At 37.3% G+C, this 23,498-nt stretch overlaps 1 protein-coding gene across 4 annotated transcripts in view; it reads left to right on the top strand.

Annotated features, from left to right (window-relative positions):
- Nucleotides 1-23,498, top strand: part of SH3RF1 (SH3 domain containing ring finger 1) — a 177,069-nt gene that overhangs the window by 110,492 nt on the left and 43,079 nt on the right. For all 4 annotated transcript variants that reach the window (XR_001717276.4, XM_517530.8, XM_016952499.4 and 1 more), the window contains exons 3-4: nt 4,003-4,278; nt 5,117-5,212. Coding sequence is in view for 3 of the 4 variants with exons in the window: in XM_517530.8 (XP_517530.2) it covers nt 4,003-4,278; nt 5,117-5,212 (372 nt within the window). In the remaining variant the exon portion in view is untranslated. The remainder of the gene's footprint in view (nt 1-4,002; nt 4,279-5,116; nt 5,213-23,498) is intronic.

Genomic DNA, 23,498 nt, shown 5'->3' with positions numbered 1-23,498 from the left:
CTTTTTAGAAACTTGACCCAAACTGGCTTTCTAGCCTCGTAGAATTTAATTGAAAAAGAATACCATAGAAAAACACAGCCAGATGCACAAATGTTTGTTCATGGGTTAGATTGTCATAAGCTTTATGATTCTTTGTGGTTACTGATCATTGAAACAATTTTAGCAGTCAAGACTTAGCAAGTTGGGATGAATTAATGAATTTTCAGTTGCATCACGGAAACGTAACCCTAGGCTAACCATAATGTATATCACTGTTATCATAGTAAGCTTTCTCCTTGCCACTGGTCTATTTAGAATCCTTGATGATTTTAGGAACATGTAATAGATTTGTTTTGTGGAAAAGTTAATAAGTCCATTAGGCCACTGGTGTGTGGAAGTGATCTGTAAAGAAATAAATTCCTTCAGTTCCCACATCAGCATATCACAAAAAACCATATTGTGGGTCGTTTGGAATTTTACAGATCTCTTCAAGGAGCAGTTCAGAATGGTTTCTAAGAGTGCTAAATCTGTATCTTGGTGCATGGGTTTGGCTGGCATGGATTTGGACAGAGTGGGCCAAACAGAGCTAATTGAGGTAGGGAGAAAAACAGGCCATAATGGTGAATAGAGTTATTTGTCACCGAGTTTGTAATGGGATTTTCAATTAATTCATGCAGGCTTCCAATGCCTTACATTAGCCCTGTCAAGATGAACTACAGCCACATCTAAAATGCCATCCCCTATTAAACGGTGCATGTCAGTGAATTTGTAATTTCTTCTGTTCAACCAGAAGATGAATGGATTCTACTCAGAAAACAAATGTGTGCTTCAGAAATGCACATTTCAAAATCCTGAACACTTCCTAGGAGGAACATTCTTTGCATTGTTATACAGTGAATATGTATTAAAAATGTAATTGCTATGTGAATTCATCTAAAAGGGAAAGCATCCAGCTGTGGAGAGACAAATGCATTGTCAGGTGTCCCATTTCACTGGTAAAGAGGCTTTTTACACTGGGTAATGATGACGATGATGACAATGATGATGGTTCACACATGTAGCATGTACTGCCTGCTGGGTCATTTAAGGTGTGGCTTATATATATGAATTCACTAAATCCTCACAACAGCCCAAATGAAGAAAGAGGCACAGCGAGTTAACCTGCCCCAAATCACAGAGCTAGTAAATGGGATTCACATCCTGCAATCTGGCTCTGGAGTTTGTGCTTCCAGCCAATACCCTATACTGCCTGATCAGAGTCTCTTTAGCTATTGTACAAGAGATTTAGTACAGTACTTGCCAGTTCTCTCTCTTTCTCTCTCTCTGTCGATTGCTGTGTTTTACTATTATTTCCTCAAACCTATTTTTGGAAATATTGTTAAGCTGTGATAACTAGCCTTGAAGAAATACATAATATAGTGGAGAATATAATGAGGCATCTGTGAGGGTAGAGAAAAATTAGAATTCTTCTTTCCCCAGAGTTGGACACTAATGTAATGTGACCAGAGTACACAGCGTTGTGAATGACCACAGTTCTTGGTGGGCATTTCCTTTCTGGGCACAGCAGAATTGCTTACAAGATTAGGTCAAGGCAGAGTAACAGGAGTGACGCCATTGGAGGCCAGATCTTAAGACAGAGTCTGAAAGTCAGAGGTCACAGGAGGGTGTCATTACTCTGGAAGGCTCAACCCCTGTCTTCCCAGGACATTGGCCTCTCAGGGAAGTTCTAATTAACCAACTACAACATCACATGGACTAAGCCAAGGCAAGATGATTGCCAATAGCATTTTGAGAGCAATAATTAATATTCCTAAACAAATGTTTAGCAAAACAAATTTGGCTTATAGGTAGTCCAGACTCTAAGTCTCTAAGTAGAAACCAAACTAATTTTTGAAAATTGTGTTATGAAGTTCTGTTGCCATCAAGGGTATAAAACTTTGATCCACTTTTTACGGGTCGGGGGGCAGACAATGATATAAGTAATGCTAACTATATTGCTCTACTTCATTGGAAATATTAAACTTAAAAAATATTCAACTAGTTGAGGCCTGTGCTTTGCACATAGCTCTCTGCCTGCCTGCCCACTTCACGTCCATTTTCCACACTACTGCCAGACTGATCTGTCCGGCACATAGGACCTAAGTCTGTTTGTGCATTAAACATGGAAATGACTTACCATTACCAGAAGAACGCAGCAATAAAAACTCTTTCATATGTTATACAAGACCCTCAATAAACTGGCCTCTGCCTACCTCTCCTTTATGTTCCATAATTCTTATCTAGGAATACTGCATTCTTTATGCTCCCCAGTCCTGCTGCACATGTGACTTCTTACCTCCAGGTCTTTGCTGGTGCTGACCCCTCTGCCTGGAATGCCCTTACTGTTCTCTTTCATTCATTCACTCCAACCTTGACAACTAATTCCTGTGCATCCTTTAAGACTTGGCTCATGTGTCACTTCCTCCAGAAAGTGTTTCATTTTCCTACTCACCAAACACGAGAGACCTATGTTTTTTGTCCCCATAAATGGTGTGCATCTCTTTATCATTACATTTATTACACTGTATTGTAGTTATTACTAATATCCTTTAAGAAAAGAACTGTCTTATTCTTCTTTAAGTCATCAGCACTTGCACATTGCGTGGTAAAAAGTAAAAGCTTGCGCTGGGTGCGATGGCTCATGCCTATAATCCCAGCACTTTGGGAGGCCAAGGTGGGTGGATCATTTGAGGTCAGGAGTTTGAGACCAGCCTGGCCAACATGGCGAGACCCCATCTCTACTTAAAAATACAAAAATGAGCCAGGCATAGTGGTGCTTGCCTGCAATCCCAGCTACTTGGGAGGCTGAAGCGTTAAAATCACTCAACCCGGGAGGCAGAGGTTGCAGTGAGCCGAGATTGCACCACTGCACTCCAGCCTGGGCAACAGAGCAAGACTCCGTCTTAAAAAAAAAAAAGAAAAAAAAAGTAAAAGCTTGATAAATGTTTTCTGGAAGAGTGAATAAATAAATAAAGACTCCAAAAGCAGGAGCCCTGTAATCTTGTTCAGGGAATTATTATAGACATGTTGGATTTGCCACTTATCTCCTGAATCAACGATACGCAACAGCGCTCAGAGAGGCCAAAGATCTTAAAGTGACAACTGATGCTCAAGATTGGGCACCCCCAATGCCGTTGAAAAGTATCATATTAATCAGTTGATGATTAAATTGCACTGGGGTTTATGTACACAATTTTAAACTTGTCATTTAAAACAGTAATGCAATGCAGGAACATTAAATTCCTCATCTCTTAGCTTATCAGCCTAACAATGTGCTCTCTTCCAGGAAAGAGCAAAGTTGAATGATCTTAGGCTGTAAAAGACCACGTGTCTATACACTTACAGATTATAAACTTGGGGATGGCAGGTACTGTGACTGTTCACTCACTGCTGTATCCAGGAGTAGACCCTCATTAAATACTCGTTGAGCTCATGAAAGAGTAAGACCTACTGCCCACATTAAAAGCAATATCAGGAAGAGATTTGCCTAAAAGCCGAACTCTGATTTTTATCAACCAAGCTTAAAAGCGGTTTAGTAAATTAATAAATTTGGTTTAAATTTTTCCCCTCAGTATCTATCATTTCTCCTCAGTGTTTATCATTTATCCTGATGAATAAAGTAGTTAATGTAGGAAGTTAAGCTTGTTTTTTATGAGTTCTTGAGAGGCAGACCTGGCAGTCATGCTTTCATATACTGATAACCTCAAAGAAACAAGGCAAAACACCCACCAAGTTAAACTTAAGAATAGAAGCCTAAATCATGGCTGGTGCATGGGTGTCGTACTGTTCTTATGTCACTATGGACAATTGTTTTGTGTTTTCTATTTATTGGTAACACATATATATTGTTTTTGTGTGAGATTTTCTTCAAGGGTTACAGTGTGGATTTGACCTTGACTTTAAAACAATGACAACGCAGTTGTATTTTCAGAGACATTTTAGGACCATTATTTTATTAAAATTCGTCCCTCTTTTTTTTTAAAGGGTATACCTCAGTTACCATGTGCCAAAGCATTATACAACTACGAAGGAAAAGAGCCTGGAGACCTTAAATTCAGCAAAGGTGACATCATCATTTTGCGAAGACAAGTGGATGAAAATTGGTACCATGGGGAAGTCAATGGAATCCATGGCTTTTTCCCCACCAACTTTGTGCAGATTATTAAACCGTTACCTCAGCCCCCACCTCAGTGCAAAGCACTTTATGACTTTGAAGTGAAAGACAAGGAAGCAGACAAAGATTGCCTTCCATTTGCAAAGGTAAAGGTAGAATGCGCTTGTTTTCTGTTTGCTAGCTCTACCTCTGTACCCAGATACATAGAAATATATATATGCAAAAAATATATATATATATGCAAAAAAATACAAGGTTTGTGTGAACTACTCACTATGCTTCTGAAAATGCCTAGAAGCAGTCTTTAAGTCACAAGGAAGGTAATTTTATGCACAGACTTCTTATATGAAAGATTATCTTGGTTGATGCTCTATGTGGTATCATTTTCATATTTAGAGTCCGAATTTATTTCTAAGCCACTTTAAAGGGTGTATGCACCACTCAGGGATTTTAAAGTACTGAATTATGAATAACCAAATGAAATGTCATTACTTTCATATTTTATATGTAAAATTCTTTGCCTAAAAGCATACAGGAATATATCTGCCGAATTGATAAAATGGTTTGGAGTTTTAAGCAGAATATTGTGATTTTTGTGGAGAAAAGCGGTAGGATGTACATTTGAGTAGGCATTTGGTTTATTTTCAGAAAATGAGGAGCATCTGAGAATCAATCTAAAACAGAAACTCAGGAGGCTAGGGTAGGTATCATTTGAGGTTGCAATTTGTAGATCTTAAGAGTTAGCAGCCAGCTCCCTTGCATAGGAGTTCATAGCTTTGTAACAGTTGGAAAGGACACCAGGTGGGCTGGTAGCTACCGTTTAATTCATGAAAACTTTTAATCCATGTACTAAAGATATGTCATAGCATTTTTATTCATGTACTCTTTAAAACATGAGTCTCTTTATTGAAAAGGAAAATTAAACGACAAGCTTAATGGTACAGCTTAATGATCAGGTAGATTAATGATTTGCTGTTTCTTCAGGATGATGTTCTGACTGTGATCCGAAGAGTGGATGAAAACTGGGCTGAAGGAATGCTGGCAGACAAAATAGGAATATTTCCAATTTCATATGTTGAGGTAAATTAATCTGTAGAAACTTGAACTGTGTTAATATTCAGCTTACTAAATAAATCTTGATTATGCAATTTGAGTATTAAGAAGTCCTCACAACAAAAAGCACCAGGAATGCCCTGTTACAGATCACTGGACAGATCAGGAAGAATTCCTCCATCCTATCCAACAATTATTGAAGACAATGAGATACTTGAAACTGTTTACTTTTTCTCCCTGCTAAAAGCATTCCTATGTCTTGTTAAATGTCACTGTATGCTTATTGTCAGTCACCTACACTATTTCCTGTTTATTCCATTTGCTGGCTTTGGTGGGAGTAGAAAGTTGATAAAGTTCTTAAGTAAGATGGAGAAAAGTTTATTTGTTTATTTTTTACTTACTTCTTTGGTTACTTGCTGCATCAGCAGAACCAGAATAGTGATTTGCAAAGTAGGGCTTCAATAAACATTTGTTAAATAAGTCAATGAATCTTCCTCCATCCCATCCCAGCAACTACTTAGCCCCCTTTCCCTTTTTAAATCAGCTTTGCTTGGAAAGCTTGTGGCCAAGCTTGACATAGTAAAGTCTTTTTAGAGAGTATGTGTAGTCACATAGTTGTATTACTTTAAAGAATACTACAAGCTGAACATAAAGGAGTTACAATTCATAGTAGATTTTCATTACATCATATATCATAAACTAAATGTCCTTTGGGAATAAGAATTTCTTGCTGAAAATAAAATCGAAGGCATTTTCAAAGAATGAAGCGTGGCCCAGACAACCATTCAAGGTTAGTTGAGGCCATGGAAGGCTTCTGGTAAGAAGTGAGGTCTTAGTAGATATCTGTGTGATGGATAAATAAGGGTTAACCAAGAGACATGGAAAAGGTGTATTTTATGGCAGGACATCCAGACAGGGAGACCAGCATGTTCAAAAGCCAAAAAGTAAGAGAGAGCACAAGATTATTTGGGAAATTGAAAGTAATCCGGTTGTTTAAAATATCAAAGCACATATCTTAAGCATGTAAAACTGAAAAACCACTGTCACTTATTTTGCAGTCTTTTTATCTGAGGCATTTGTTTTGGCATGATCTTGAAAACTAAAATGACAAACTGTATCATTGTAGCCAGCACTCAATTTCCTCCATGGAGAGTGAGATTGCCAACGTTTTCATAAAAAATCAATTTGACTACTGTATATCCATGGGAAAGTAATTCAAACCATGTATGAGTCTTGAATTTTATCCATACTCTTCAGATGTTCCTGTTTATTGAAATATTTTTTTCCTCCTTTGAAAGCAAACAACAGAAAAAAACCAAACAACCCTTAACTCACAGGCAGTCCTTCCTGTACATTATGTATATATTCTAACTGTGGGTAATGGAAAACTACAAGCACTTCCAAGCATTTGAATAGTTACACTGAAGAGCATGGGTAAGCACAGGATTAGTAATGAAAGCCTGTCTTTACTTTTTAGGTATTATCAATATTACATGCTGATACTTGGTGTGTGATGCATGAAAAGGGATTACTATATTTTTGTTATTGGGCGAGTATAGAATTGTGCAGATAGGCATAAAAGATCCACCCATGGCAAATCCAGAGTCACCTCAAGTCACTTGACTCATCAGGATTATTTACTCTGACTTAAGTTGGAAAGATAAACTTCTGCCCAAGTAGAAAGTATTTTCATTCTGCTTCTTTTCTTTCAAATGAGCATTTTCCTCACTTGAACCAGAATCTTGCCATTTGAGATGTGGTAAACAAGTTGTCTATCTTTAGGAGCCTATGAACATTTCTTTGATGTCAAGCCATCAGATTGAACTTCCTGGTAGGGAGCAGAGAATCTAGGGATTAGTGACACCTGGTTTAGCCCTTAGGGGAATAAAGTGGAGGCAGACTTCAATCGCAACCTGCTGAAATTCAACTATTTCAGTAATGTCGATTGTCTTACAGGGCATTCTTAGCTGTGGTAAAGCAAACTATAGGAATAAAAACTGGGGCTTTTTCTTAAGTAATGGTCTTTCTCTAGCTCTGTAAACCTATTCATATTTGCCCCACTTCAGGGGCCAGACAATCCCAGTATAAAAACAGGCTGCATCACAAAAATTGGTAAATAATTCTCTTATATCTTATAAATAGACATTTAAGTTTCCATCAGTGTTAGGTATTTTGCTTGTTTTGGACAGTCCTGCCAAAAACTGTTATCTCCTAGAAGTTTTGAGAAGATTGAATGAGATGATGTATCTCCAAGGGTCTGACACCACTATGTCTTATGCATAGTGGTTTAGAGCTCAGATTAGACTATCACGTAGAGGGTACCAGAGCATGGTAATAATCAAATAAAAGAACCTAACTACCATGTGTAATGAGAGAAGCTGAAACTCCCCCTCAACTCCTGCTGGCCGACTTAGGTAATCGATATGCCCAAGGAACTCGCCTATGGCAGAAAGTCTGCACGGGATGGGCCTTGGGGTAGGATTGTGGACCTGGAGTAGAATCTCTGGGTCAGAGGTTCAGATGTGGAGCTGTGGAATTAGGAGGGAAGGTAAACTGTAAGGAGCTGAGCACTGGAGGTGGGTAAAGAGAGGATTGAGGTGGTGAGAAATGCTACTGGAATAGTTTGCCCTCCCTTCCTGTCCTCAACTATCCTTTTCTTCCTCAACATCCTGTGACTGTGGACTGTGATCTCCATGTGCACTGGAGTAAGGTGATAAAATAGCGATGGTGGTACAGTGACTTGCAAACAAATCTCCTTTTTTATTTTTTGAGATAGAGTTTCGCTCTTGTTGCGCATGCTGGAGTGCAATGGCACGATCTTGGCTCACTACAACCTCTGCCTTCCGGGTTCAAGCAATTCTCTTGCGTCAGCCTCCCAAGTAGCTGGGATTACAGACATGCACCACCACGCCCGGCTAATTTTGTGTTTTTAGTAGAGACGGGGTTTCACCATGTTGGTCAGGCTGGTCTCGAACTCCTGACCTTAGGTGATCTGCCTGCCTCTGCCTCCCAAAGTGCTGGGATTACAAGCGTGAGCCACCGCACCCAGCCACATCTCCTTTTAATAATGCAAAACACTTTGCTTATTAAAGTAGAACACAAAATTTTTCAAGGCTTGAATGGAGGAGAGTCTGGTTGGGAGAAGTGAGTAGGGGAAAGAATGGCTATATAAATGGCCCTGGATTCTTTGCCTTGGAGTCCTTGTTGAGCTCTTAAGATAAGGGTAAGGGTTCTCTTGCTTTGATCACATTCACCCTTTCCCTCCGGAGATTCTTTCAGACCTCTCTTTGGTTGAGCCTTAGAGGTTATGGGTTCTATTCAATTTAGACAGGCCCTTTCTTCACTTGTGTAAGCTGGAAAATAGTAAAGGTTAAAAGCAGTTCTTGAAGACACCATGCCATGATATAAAAGGTATATTTTTTAAGGACTGAATACAGTTTTAAAAAAACAGATTTTTAATCTGCTTCTTTGTTCAAAAACACTAGTTTTCTGTAAAATAGAAGGAAAGATTTTTAACCCTATTAATTTGGAGCTGACTCATTCATTCAAGTTTGGATGACATGATTCTTAAGCAAGCAAAAAATATGAATGAAATAAGTGCTGAATATGGAATTTTGGATGCTTCCCAAACATAATTGTGTATTGTAGGCTTACGGTGAACTATAAATTTTTATTAAGTTTCTCATTTTATTTTGATTCCTAGTCATTTGTTTGAAATATCGCCCACTCAGTTTTTCAACACCAAAAAAGTTATTTAGCAACTTGCTCCTCTGCTACAGATGATAAAAGGTAATGTGCAGAAGGCCTGAAGTTGGAGTGGCCTCATAGACAACTATTCTTACTCAGTAGTTACTGCTAGAAACAAGGGCTACATTTCTCATTTGTTTAGATCTCGTGTCAGCTGTCACTTCCTCTGACAGACTTTCTCTCATCTCATCTAAGGGAGTGCCTCCTCTTCACTTGTTGTACCCCAAACACATACTGGTGCCATAGTGGGAGAAAGCTTGGACTCTGGAGCCAGATGGCCAGGATTCCAATCTTGACTCTACTACTAATTATCTAAGTGACTTTGGGCCTGGCTCTTCATTTGTAAAATAATAAGTTCCAGTGATACTTTAGAAAAGTGCCTGGTACCAGCAAGAGCAATGTCAGTGATGGCTGTGATTATTATCACCATTGTTATTATTATCCCTAGAAATTATTAACCCTTTTTTCTCTCTGTGAGTATTTCCAGTTATTTGTTGATGTGGTTAGTAGCTGACCCCTCACCCTCCATTTCCCCATTAGAATTCAAACTCCCAAGGGCCGGTTCCGCAGGGTCTTTGCACAGCGCCTGTAGTAGGCTTTCAATAAATATTGGTTGAATGAATGAGAAACCTATGAACTTTTATAATGAAAGGTTCTAAACTCAAAACAAACATGTTTGTAGATTTTGTCAACTTCTACATTTTTCAGCTAATTCTCCCATCATTCACTGCCTATGTGTATATCTTATCATTGGTTTATCTTGGTGTTACGTCAGGATGTTACATTCTTCAGACCAGCTGGTCTATGTGACCTTAATGCAAGATTTTTTCCTGTTTTTTTAAAAATTAGGCTATTTGATTGTACCTAGTTTAGAATTTTCCCAAATTAATGGTAGCAATACTCTATGGCTTAGATCTTGTAGTCTCTACTGGTTATTTATTTCTTGAATACAGTTGTCCCTCAGTATCCACAGGGCGTTGGTTTCAGATTCCTCACAGTTTCCAAATCTGCGGATGCTCAAGTCCCTCACATAAAATGGCGTACTGCAGTCAGTCCTCCATTCGTCGGACATGAGGCCCTAAGATGCATGTAGAGGGCCAGCTTTGTAGAGAAGACCCCCCTGGGGGTAGTGTAGGTCAAAGGATATAAAATTTTAGTTATGTAGGAGGAGTAAGTTCAAGAGTTCTATAGGGCGACTATAGTTAATAACGGTATATTATTGTATTCTTGAAAAATGCTGAGAGTGGATTTTTAAGTGTTCTCACCACAAAAAATGATACCTATGTGAGGTAATACATATGTTAATTAGCTCAATTTAGCCATTCCACAATGTATACATATTTTAAAACATCATCTTATACATGATAAAGATATACAAATTTATTTGTCAATTTAAAAAATAAAATGTTAAGAAGAAAAGACTCACTGATTCTTTCTGAGATGAATTTTCACCTATTTGTAATTTCTCCTTTGACTTACTTTGAGCTGAGGTAGGACAGACTTATTGTCAAGGATCCTCACTTTTAAAATAAGTTTATTGACGTAAGTTACATACAATAAACTACACATATTTAAAGTGTACAATTTGGAGTAATTAGTTGTATTCAACTTCTAGAATCAACCATAGACAAATCATGGGAGACATTTCTCTGGCTATGGATAGAGTGTGTTATCAGCCTTAACAATGGGAAATCAAAGGGCTCAGGGAGCACAAGTGGCCTTAAAGGTAGGGGTGCTAGCTTCCTCTTCTAGGGAATGAGAGAATTGGAAGGTAATGTCTGTGTTCCAAAGAATAAGAAGTAGAAGTGTAGGTACATAGTTTGAAGTTGCCAAGGTGACCCCTGGAGGAGCTAAGAATAACAATGCTAACTTTATTTTTTAACTAAAAGCCTTTCCTCTTGAGAATAATGATAGCAGAGGGGCACAATAATAACCTTTGATCTAATAATCAAAGAGTTGATTGAACTATATAAAAAGATAGCGTCATTTATACTTTTGGATATATTTTTTCCTTTAGATGTATTATTTTCCTTTAAAAATTAAAAAGTTAAATCAATGTTTATAAAAGAAATTTAGGGAGATTGTGGGTAAGTTGGGAAGAGGGAATTACTGTGTTGCTTAGCATCCAAATTTCCCTTTCAAACCTGAAGTAAATAAATTTTTGTAAGTGAAATTTAAAGACATTGTTGAGAAGTCAGTAAGGGAGAATTACTCGTTGCTTAGCACCATACTTTCATCTGTAATTCTGACTGAATACATTGGATCTGCCTTTGAGTAGCTTTTTTTTTTTTAAGCACTGTAGACTATGTCCCATGGTGTAGGTTTTCATATCTTCTGAATGCTATCCACTTGATACAAGTAATTATTGCTTTTCCTTCTGCCAGAACAATAGAAGGAAAAGGAAAAACGAGCACTGGCTCCTGAAGTTCTAAAGGCAAAAGCAGGTCTCCTCTGAGCTCCAGGAACAGCTGTTTAATAAATATGGCTAAAGACTCAATCTAAAAAGGAGTTGTTTAGGTAAGGATTTAGGGTAGTTTATGCTCCATCTATTATTCAGAGGCTTCTTTCTAATTTAAGAGTTTCTTTTTGCTTTCCATCAGGAAAACATTGAGAGAGCTGAGATTGTAAAGATCGGTTAATGTTTATGGAGTTCCCACTTCACGAATGGACAGTTTCCAGTACTCTAGGTAGTTTCATAGAACATAAAAACGCAGATTTCCTGCATAGCCTTAATCAGAGGTCTAGGCTAATCACCAAATGGTATCTAAGGTCCACAATGACTCCCTAAAGAATCGCCAAGTTCTTTAACCTGGCCATATTTTGCTACATGTACCCAGGGCCCTAGCTAAGTTTACTGATAATTCCTGGAAAACATACCCTGGAATTGCTCTCTTTACAGCTCATCAGGGATATTTCTTTGTCTGTATAGAAAGCTCACCTTCAAGGTCCAAATAAATACTATCATTCCTCATGAAGCCTTTCTTCCCTAATTTTCGTATGCAAGAAAACAAATTCTATGAAACAGAACCAAAAAAAAAACCCCTCTCCTTGCTTTGAACTTCTACAGTACCCCGTTTGTACCATTCTTACTTGCCTGGAACATGCTAAGTGTATAATTAGGTTTGTTGATGATTTATTATTTTCCTGTGTTTCTTAGAGCCATATCTTATGTAAAGGATATTTTTAATGATTTTATTTCTACAATATAATCATGTTCCAGAACGTTTGGAAAGGAAATGAATAATCCTAAGTCTCATCGCGTATAATTTTGGTAAATATCCTTCCATTCTTTTTCCTTATGCTTTAATGATATTACACACATGATTTTGCCTCTCTCCATATAATTGTAGTACTACTAAACATCAGTTTTTATGACTGTCTAACAAACACTCTAGTAGCTAACCTATAATTTAATTATTTTTACCATTTTGTAGACAAATGTCTTGCTCAGGGGGACACAGAGCCAGGAATCGAGAAAGGAATCGTGGCCTCCACTCTGCAGTTCATCGCTTCCCTAGACTTCTGCCCTGCCCTAGTCTCAGAGCACATTCAATAACTAGCATTCCTAATGGTTGGGCAGAATCACTATTATTATCCAACTTTGCTTAAAAAGTGTATAGGGCATTTTAATGTTTCATAACAAATTATGAAACATTTCATTTTCTCACACCTAAAAGGTTAATTTTCAGAAATGAGTCACTACTCAACAATTTTAAATATCTGAGGTTGCCTTTTTTATGAGAAAAATCACAAACTAATTAAAACCATGATATTTTAATGTCTTTTCAACTTTTTATTTTTATTATTTAAATATTTTATTATTGCTATATACACACTAAATTTTTCCAGTAACTAAAGCTTTAATAAGCAGAATAGATTCATTTTAATTAATCAAATGTTAAGTCATGTCTTATATCGTGTAAAAAAGACTGAATGAATATTCTATACTGGTCCAGCATGTGTGTGCATGTGTGGCATATAAATGACTTGAACAGGAGCATCTTTATTACATCAATGGGGAACAGGCTTCTCTAGAATGAAATGGAATGTTTTAGGAAAGTATTTTTCCTAAGTGTTATAAAACAACATTGCTTTTTAAAATAAAGTTTAGTGATAATGTACCTATTAGGCTTCACATATTTGTGGGGCGAAAATTCCTCTGTATGTTTAGAGGAAGGAAGATCTCAAACAAACGTGCAAAGTCCTGATGGTCAATATCCTTGGTACAGTATTCTCTTTCTGTGCCAGATTCTTTCTTGGCGATCACCATTCCCCCACCCTGCCCCCATGCACATCCACACGTGCTTTAAGTATCCAGGGTAGGGGAAAATACTTGTTCACTGATTTATTAGCTGATTACACATCACTGTGGAATTTCTGTCAGTGTGTCATTTCACATTGACAAATTTTCACTTAGAATTAATGACAATTCCATGTTCATAACCTCCTAAGATACATGTATATTTCTTTTATAGTATCCCTACATCTGGTAATCAGGTTGTAGAAAATAAAATTTGTCATTGGAATGATACTTTTGGCTAACAGACATTTCTGATTTATGGTGTGCATTCAGTGAACAAATATGTAATAGAAACATATATATAAAACTTCATGTATTGTCAGATCCAGTAAACACAGTGAAGTGAACTGAGACCAATTTAAAAATTATCCATTGGTCTCTCTCCCCAGCACCATGAATAGACTGTACATCTGTTGCTCCAAAAGTAATAGGTATTTGTACCTCTTTATACTTAATTTTCAGGGTTGAACTTTTAAATTTGTATGCACATTCACTGTTCACAGTTGGGAAGGGTTTTTCTTCCTTTGCGGTTGCTGTCTTCTCTGCCCAGGCCTTTCATCCTCCAGGAACTTGGTCACATCTATTATATCTTTACTGTTTTGCATGTCAGTTATTCCCTTTCCCCTGGCTATCCTTTAATATAGGAAAATGATCAGCTTTTTACTCTCCCCAAAAGCCTATTCCTTGACTACACTCCCCTCAAATTATGATTCTACCTTTTTTCTTACTTCTGCTAAACTTCTCAAGAGAATCGCTTACCCCTGCTCTCTGCCTCTGCTTTCTTACTCCCTGCAGTTAGTGTTAGCCTCTGGTCACTCCAGTCTCTGAAATTTTCCTCCTGTTTGCTACGAACTGACTTTTCTTAGCTCTTGTTTTTGTCATTTTGTCCTCTCAATAACATCTACCACTATTCTTTTTTAAAAATATATTTTTTAGGCCGGGTGGTGGCTCACACCTGTAATCCCAGCACTTTGGGAGGCTGAGGCAGGTGGATCACAAGTTCAGGAGTTCGAGACCAGCCTGACCAACATGGTGAAACCCTGTCTCTACTAAAAATACAAAAATAAGCTGGGCATGGTGGCATGCGCCTGTAATACCAGCTACTCAGGAGGCTGAGGCAGGAGAATTGCTTGAACCCAGGAGGCAGAGGTTGCAGCAAACCGAGATAGCGCCACTGCACTGCAGCCTGGGCTACAGAGCGAGACTTGGTCTCAAAAAATATATATATATATGTGTGTGTATATATATATATATAAAAAACATATAATATATAGAATTTATAATATTTTATATAGAATATATAGAATTTATAATATTTTATATAGAATATATAGAATATATGATATTTTATATAGAATATATAGAATATATGATATTTTATATAGAATATATAGAATATATATTTTATATAGAATATATAGAATATATAATATTTTATATAGAATATATAGAATATATAATATTTTATATAGAATATACAATATTTTATATATTTTATATAGAATAGATACTATTTTATATATTTTATATAGAATAGATACTATTTTATATATTTTATATAGAATAGATACTATTTTATATATTTTATATAGAATAGATACTATTTTATATATTTTATATAGAATAGATACTATTTTATATATTTTATATAGAATAGATACTATTTTATATATTTTATATAGAATAGATACTATTTTATATATTTTATATAGAATAGATACTATTTTATATATTTTATATAGTTTTTAGGCCAGGCGGTGGCTCACACCTGTAATCCCAGCACTTTGGGAGGCTGAGGCAGGTGGATCACGAGGTCAGGAGTTCGAGACCAGCCTGACCAATATTATTATATATGTATGTATATATAATTATTATATATAATATATATAATATGACCATTATTATATATAGTATATATGATATGACCATTATTATATATAATGTATAATATATATATTTTTTTACAGATTCGGGGGTACATGTGCTGGTTTATTACATTGGTATTACATGCATATTGGTGAGGTTTGGGCTTTTAATGTACCTATCACTCACATGGTGAACATCGTACCCAATAGGTAAATTTTCAGCCTTCACCTGCCTCTCATCTTCCCACTTTTGGCATCCTCAGTGTCTGTTATTTCCATCTTTATGTCCACTTATAAGTGGGAAAATGCAGTTTTTGATTTTCTGTTTCTGAGTGATTTCACTTAGGATAATGACCTCCAACTCCATCCATGTTGCTGCAAAAGACATTATTTCTTTCTTTTTTATGGCTGCATAATATCCTTTGGTGCATATATATCACATTTTCTTTATCCAGTGGACCGTTGATGGACACTCAGGTTGATTTCGTGACTTTGCTATTGTGAATAGTGCTGCAATAAACGTACAAGTACAGGTTTCTTTTTAGTAAAATGATTTCTTTTCCTTTGTGTATATACCCAGTAGTGGAATTGCTGGGTTAAGTACACTATTCTTAATCTCTCTGAAACTCTTTGCCTTTTTCATTTCCGGGTCGTTGGTTGGATGGTTGGCCTGGGAAACTGCAAGGTCTTCTTGTAGGTTCTGAGATTCTGAGGGCCTTTTGCTTTTCCTCTTACCCCTACTATTTTCTTCTCTATTATTTCTTCCCTAAATCAGAGATCACCAACTAGTACGATCCCCATGACTTTTATGCTTGACTTAGAGTGGTTTTTAAAAATTAGTTAAGATGTAAACTCAGGAGGTTTTACATAAGCTTTCCTTAAAAAAAAAAATCAGTTGACCCTGCCAAGCAGTTGCCCATTGAAAGAAAGCAGACACTCCCCAGTTGACCATAGTTCACTATAGTGTGCCTGCCATTCTCTGTTGGTCTCTATCTGGCCTTCTTCATTCATTGACCTCAACTGCCCAAGCTATGCAGACACGTAAATTTGTGCCTCCTATCCTTAATCCATCGTGCTGTTTCTTAGGTTTTCTTTTATCATGAGTCAGAAAAGATGTGTCTCTGTTTCCCTATTTCCCTCATTTAGTACTGTGCCTGGCTTTTAACAGTCACTCAAAAAACATTTGGGTAAGTAAAAGGCTCCATTAGGTTTGATTCTGGTCACTGAATACCTGAGGACCCTATTCCCAACACAGAGGTCTTTGCCTATTGAATATTTTGAATGGGATATTTTTGTTTGGGTTGAGAATAGGTATTGTACTTTACCTAGGCACAAAATTTTACAGATCATTAAGTCTTGCTTCATGTTACAAATGAGAAATGGGAGGCATACCCAAGGTCAAATGACTTGCCCAAGTCAACAAAGCAAGTTAATGGCAAGCTGGGACTCTGAGTAGTAAGAATAACTCATGTTCATATAGCGCTTTACATGTTACAGAGCACTTTAACCCATGCCCATTTCTACCTGGCGTGTGTAAAATTGATGTTACCTTCCCATTTTGTACAGCTAGGGAAACCAAAACCATGGAATTTATATGGTCCACCCAAGGTTACTGAACCAGTGAGGACAAAGACCTAACTCTAACCTAAACCTTTCGGTGTGAAGTTCAGGGCTTTTCCTGTGGTTTTCTCTGACAGTCCCTTTTTCACCTACCTCAGCTAAAATTCTTTTTAGGCTTTTAATGACATGTACCCTCTTTTTATACCTTACATTTCAAAGTCAGGAACCTGAACAAGAAAATTCTAGTTTATTTTGTTTTTAACAGCTAGGGCCAACAGAAGTGAAGATAATGAAAATAAGTGAAGAGCTACATAACTGATGTTTCACCTTCCTAACCTAGTGCAGCCAGGTAGTTAACTTTGAAAATCCTTTTCCCTTGGCAGGATGTAGTGAGGCTTGTATTAGGAGTCCGTGTTCCTCCCTGTCCTACTGCTTAAATGAGTAACCCTTGTAGTTGCTGCCAGTGCACTGCTTCAGGACCCAGGAGGCTTCAGAAATGTGGGCCATAGGGGGTCAGGGGAGTCATTTCAGTCTTCTTTTCTCTGTTCAGCAAATTCTTTGTGCTTAATGAGCCTCGGGAGCACAGCCACCCTGTGTTGCAGCTTCTTTCCCTACAGGAGCTATGGAGAGTCTAGAGCTGTGCCATCCGATCCACATGTCGCTGTTGAGCAACTTGCAGCGAGACTCGTCCAAACTGAGTGGGATGGAAGCACTCCGTTCGCACCGGGTTTCAAAGACATAGTACAAAAAAAGAATGTACCCATCTCAGTACTTTTTTACATGGATTACATGTTGAAGTGATCATAGTGTAGATACATTGGGCTAAATAAAATGTATTATTAAAATGAGTTTTACCTATTTCTTTCTGTCTTTTAAAATGTGGCTGCCAAAAAATCTAAATTCCAAATGTGGCTTATATTATATTTCAGTTGCATAGTGTTGGGCTAGAGGCAGCACTTCCTTCCCTTGATAGTTCTAAGAGACAAACATTTTTATTCATTCAACAAATATTTACAGAGACCTTAATGGAGCTGTTACCTGAGGGAGGCTTTCATATCAATTTTAAAAGACTCTTGAGTAATCCCTTCAGTCTCTTAGTTATTCCTCTTCTGTGGGTAAGTCTTGTATTATAAATGAAGGCTGAGCTTGCTTTTATATTTAGGTCATCCAAAAACAAAAACCTTATTACCTAAATTGTAGGGAAGAATAGGAGACAAATGGGAATACCAGTTTCTCATTGCCATTATGGACCATTTTGCAAAGGACTATAATGTGAGGCAAAATATTTTCATGTCTGCTGAGAGGATGTAAATGGGCATGAATTTCCATTCCATAGCATTTCATTCATTCCCTGATATTCTTCAAAGTGACTGACTTATCTGGGGAAGGAACATTGGACTTAGTGATGCAGTGGAATGTTGAAGTGCTACATTTAAAACATGGCATTTCAAACCAGTAAGGAAAAGATGGACTGTTATTTAAATGATGATAGGACAACTGCTGAGTCATGTGGAAAAACAAAGTGCTAAATGCTTTCCCGACCTTATTCTTTATGCAAAACCAGATGGGCATATGGTTCGCAGACGGAGATGTAAAAAGAAAGAATGAAAAGAAGGAAACATTTTAAAAAGTAGGAAAAAATGTAGGTTTCTTATTTAAAACAATTGTGGAATGAAAAGGTTTTTAAAGCATGATGTTAAATCAAGATGCAATAGTGGAAAAAAACTGATAAATAACAAATTAGAACATTATTTTTAATTTAATAGACATAAATATATACACACATATATACATATAAGTTAAAGAGCACTTTACATAATATAAAAAGAGTATTTATGGCCAGGCGCAATCGCTCACGCCTGTAATGCCAGCACTGTGGGAGGCCGAGGCAGGCAGATCATCTGAGGTCAGGAGTTTGAGGCCAGCCTGACCAGTATGGTGAAACCCCATCTCTACTAAAAAAATTGCAAATTAAGGCCAGGTGCAGTGGCTCACACCTGTAATCCCAGCACTTTGGGAGGCCGAGGCAGGTGGATCATGAGCTCAGGAGATTGAGATCATCCTGGCTAACACGGTGAAACCCTGTCTATACTAAAAAAATACAAAAACAAAATTAGCCAGGTCTAGTGGCAGGCACCTGTAGTCCCAGCTATTCAGGAGGCTGAGGCCGGAGAATGGCGTGAACCTGGGAGGCAGAACTTGCAGTGAGCCGACATCACGCCACTGCACTCCAGCCTGGGCAACAGAGCGAGACTCCATCTCAAAAAAAAAAAAAAAAAAAAGCAAAAATTAGCCGGGCCGTGGTGGCACTTGCCTATAATCTCTGCTACTCAGGAGGCTGAGGCAGGAGAATCGCTTGAATCCGGGAGGCAGAGGTTGCACTGAGCTGAGATTGTGCCATTGCACTCCAGCCTCAATGACAGAGGGAGACCCTGTCTCCAAAAAAAAAAAAAAAAGTATTTATATCAGTCTATAAGAAAAATACTAATAATCCAGTAGAAATATGGATAGAGTATGGAAATAAGCAAATCCTAAAAAAAGAAAATAGATGCTTAATCTCATTAATAAATAGAAATACAAGTTAAAACAATATAATACACCTTGTTACTTCAAAAAATGATTTTTAAACTTACACTTTGATCTAGCAAATTCTACTTTTAGGAGTTTACCCTATGGATATGCTTGTACGAGCCTGCCAAGACATAGTAAATGGCAACGTCTCTATAAAATGGAATACCGTGCTATCAGCCTGTCCCTATTGATATGCAAAGATGTTCATGAAATATTGTTTCATGAGAGAATAGAATGGATTGCTTGGTTTTATTTGTGTTAAAAATCAATAAAGTAGATACATGTATAACAACATCTACATAGAAAATGAAGGATATGTTTTAAATTGTTAAATGGAAATCCATCTGGGAAGTGGGTTGGGAAGAGACAGATGTGGGGAACTGGCTGAGGCCTTTCACTTTTTACTTCATAATGTTCTATACCAGGGGTGTCCAATCTTTTGGCTTCCCTGGATCACATTGGAAGAAGAATTGTCCTGGGCCACACATAAAATACACTAACACTATCGATAGCTGATGAGCTTAAAAAAAAGAAAAGAAAAGAAAAAACAAAACCTCAAAAAAAATCTCATAATGTTTTAAGAAAGTTTACAAATTTGTGTTGGGCTACATGTAGAGGACCGTGGGTTGGACAAGCTTGCTCTAGTGGGTTGTGAATTAAAATAATTACTTCTCAGATCTACTGTTTGTATCCTGTAGTGCTCAGAAGCTACAGACTGATTCATCTGTAAAGCTTCCTATAAAATAGTAACTATTCAACTTAGTTCTCATTAAAAAATTTTTTCTCTTTAAAATATTGTAAGTCCCGCCTTTTAAAAAAGGCTATATTCTCTCTAGCGAAGTGGGCAACCATACACACAAAAAAGTTTATTTTAATATTTCTTAAGCTGCCTTGTTGTTTTTATTGATATTATTTTTGTCAGTATTTCATCTCATATTTATTTATACTTCTGATAACTCTCAAAAACACATTCTTTCTACATTTTAGACTTTTCTCCAAAAAGGGGCATAAGAATTTTAAGAGTAATAAATAGAGTCCCTGCTTTTATCTCCAGTATACTGAATTTTACCTTATATCCAACCTAAGTCTTATCAAAGCTCCTTACCAAATGCTTGGAAGAAGGTATTTTAGGATACAAATTTATTTTGCAGGTGATGAGTGTACTCCTAACATTAAAGGTCATAGTTAGATAAATGTCACAGAAAGCTCACACTACTGAGCTCAAACATTCATACATGAATTTTATCAAAATTCTACTAAAACCTATCAGATTCTTGGTTTCCTATTGTTACCAAAGGTTGCTATACTTACAGCAAAAGCTGCTTTATGTTTCTGCCTGATTTACTTAATGCCTCTACCAAATAGTCTTAACTTTATGATTTTCTCTGGAACTGATACAGGAAGCAAGGAGCAGTGTTTTTTAATACTAATATGTGCTGCTTCAGAAGAAATCTCAAGTAATTTTAAAGTATGACAGCATCTTGCTAACAAATATTACTGTCCATGCATAAAAATCAAATGCAGAAAAAATATGCTAGGCTATTTAGAGGAATAGAAATCAAATAAAAATGAAACTTGTCCATTTAAAGTGAGATTATGCATTATACATGTGGAGAGCTAAAAGAGACCTAAAAATCATTGGCTCCAACTTACTTTATAGATTAGGAAGCTGTGAACAATAGAGGTAAGATGGCTCCCTTAAGGCCCCAAAGTTAGGTAATGGCTGTGCTAGGACTAGAACTGTGGTCTTCTACTTGCCAGTTGGCTTGTTACACCACTCCAGGATGTGTCTACCTGCATACACATGATTCTGCATAAATTTTTCCAAGCATCCAACCCTATGGTCCAGCAGTTCTACTCCTGGACATGTACCCAATATCCAGATGGGAGCTTATGTCCACCAAAAGACACATAACTAGATTAGTCACAGCAGCATTGTTCTTAATAGCCACTGTCTATTGGAAGGAAGGAAGACAGGAAAGGAGGAAAGAAAACCCACATGTTAATCAGCAGTAGAATGGATAGATAAATTACAGTGTATTTACACAATAGAATATTACACAGCAATTTAAAAGAAAGAACTACTGACTCATGGAGCAATATGGATAAATCTCAAAAAGCATATTGTTGAGCAAAAGTAGCTAGACATAAGAAATTATGGAAAGCACTGGGTTATTTTTATGCCTGTTTGTAAGCTCCTTAAGGGCAGAGATCATTTCTCTGCATTTGTAGATCTTTAACACCAAGCACATTATTCAGCACATAATTGGTGCTCAGAGTCCAGGCACAGTGGCTCACGCCTGTAATCCCAGCACTTTGAGAGGCTGAGACAGGAGGATCGCTTGAGCTCAGAAGTTCGACACCAGCTAGATATCATAATGAGACCTCATTGCTACTAAAATTAGCTGGGTGTGGTGTTGCATACCTATAGTCCCAACTACTCAGGAGGTTGAGGCAAGAGGATTGCTTGAGCCCAGGAGTTCGAGGCTGCACTGAGCAATGAATGTGCCACTGCACTTCAGCCAGGGCAACAGAGTGAGACCTTTCCCCCCAGCCCCCCCAAAAATAGATGCTCAATGTGTATTTATTTTAATGGAGAATATATGATATGAAGAAAGACACAAAGGAAGCACCCAGTATTGTTCTGTTGAGAAAGCAGCAGGAAATATTGGGAACAATATTTTAATCCTCAGATGTTTATACCAGAGCACAGCATATGGAAACCTGAAATACTAACACAATGTTGAATATATAACTGACACTTGGCCAGCCAGGTATGACCATGATGAGACTATAGTAATTTTTCAGAACCTTTCAAAACAGGCACCACTAATGGAGCCTATTGTTTGACCCCAGAATTAATCTAAACATGATATCAACTAGATTTGATAGTTTCCTCTATTCATATTTTTTGCCTCAATGAGAAGAAAGTCTTCTCAACTCCCTCCTCTACTTCTTACTCACTGGGACAGGAGTGCTGAGTTGATCAGTCAGTTTCCAGCACACTGATTAGGTTTGCACTTTCAAAGATTTGTTTCTAGGTGTCTAAATAAGCTTATGGTGGAAGAAGACATTCTCTGGCTCCTTTTTCTCCAGCATTGCCAGGTGCGCTGGCCCTTCATTTCATGAGGATGTTGTGTTTGGGATGGAGGAGATGAAGTAGCTTTTCAATCTGCTTTGTTTCCAGGCTCCTTACACCCAGCCTGTGCAGGAAAGAGGACCCTACCCCTCCATGGTTCACTGCAGTTTATTAGAGCTCTACGGTGAGGTTCAGGCCACCCCCACTATAATATAAAGCATTACTTTGCTTCATTTGGGCTTTTTATTCTCAAGGTGGGATAGCTAGACCAAGAAAGGATTTGTAAATTCTGGATCTCCTGGCCAATTGCCATGAAAATGCTTGTAATAGGGCCACCCTTTACTAGCATCTCATTTTCATCCCTAAACACATACCAGAAGAAGTCTTTATGATCTTTCACCCGCCATTGGTACTTCAGGCATTGACGGGTGTTATTCTGGCGTTACTGCCTATTATTTCTGAATGATTATCATGTGGAGAAACTTCTTAAAGTCTGAAGGAGAGATATGGTCATGTTTGATAAAGATTTATCTTACTAATTATAGATGAGACAAGCCACCTGAATTTGAGTCCCCAAGGAGCCTTAGGAACAAATTGTCAGTCAATTTGCAATCATCTGTAGAAGCAGTGACTGCTGAGCTCCAGTTAACATGGCTTTGTGAGGAAGCGGTTGTTCCAAAGCAAGTTCATTTCATAAAATATTGACTGAGAGGGTTTCCGTTCTTCTAGTAGAGTGATCTTATCAACAGGATGAGAAGACATAGCCTGAACAATTTAAGTGGGAAAAATAGTACATGATATTATTTTATATAAAGACATTTGTGAAGTGCCCAATGTGTAATGCCGAGATGGAAAAATCACTGTTTTCCTTAATATTATATTTAAGTTACCTTTTAAAAGTTTATTATTTTGCATCTCAATTTTTTTTGAGAGGTTGAGCTATGTTTCCATTACTGTAATATCTGGGTAAGTTATATGCAGCTTATTGTCACTGAAGCTTTCCGGAAATGTTTTATTTTACCCTAGGGAAAACAAAAGGCTTGTGTTCTTTCCTTTCTTGCTGATAATATCAGTGTGGTGCACAGATTTTGACCCCTGGTACTCTTAATTTACACTGGGGCTTTTCAGATAGATGAAGTTAACTTGCCAATAGGACTTGAATTTCATGTCTTACCCTGTTATGATTTAAAG

The sequence above is a fragment of the Pan troglodytes genome, chromosome 3, assembly GCF_028858775.2.
Source record: "Pan troglodytes isolate AG18354 chromosome 3, NHGRI_mPanTro3-v2.0_pri, whole genome shotgun sequence".
Taxonomy (NCBI): Eukaryota; Metazoa; Chordata; class Mammalia; order Primates; family Hominidae; genus Pan; species Pan troglodytes.
Note: the sequence above shows the minus strand (reverse complement) of the source record. Positions and strands in the feature narration are given on the sequence as shown.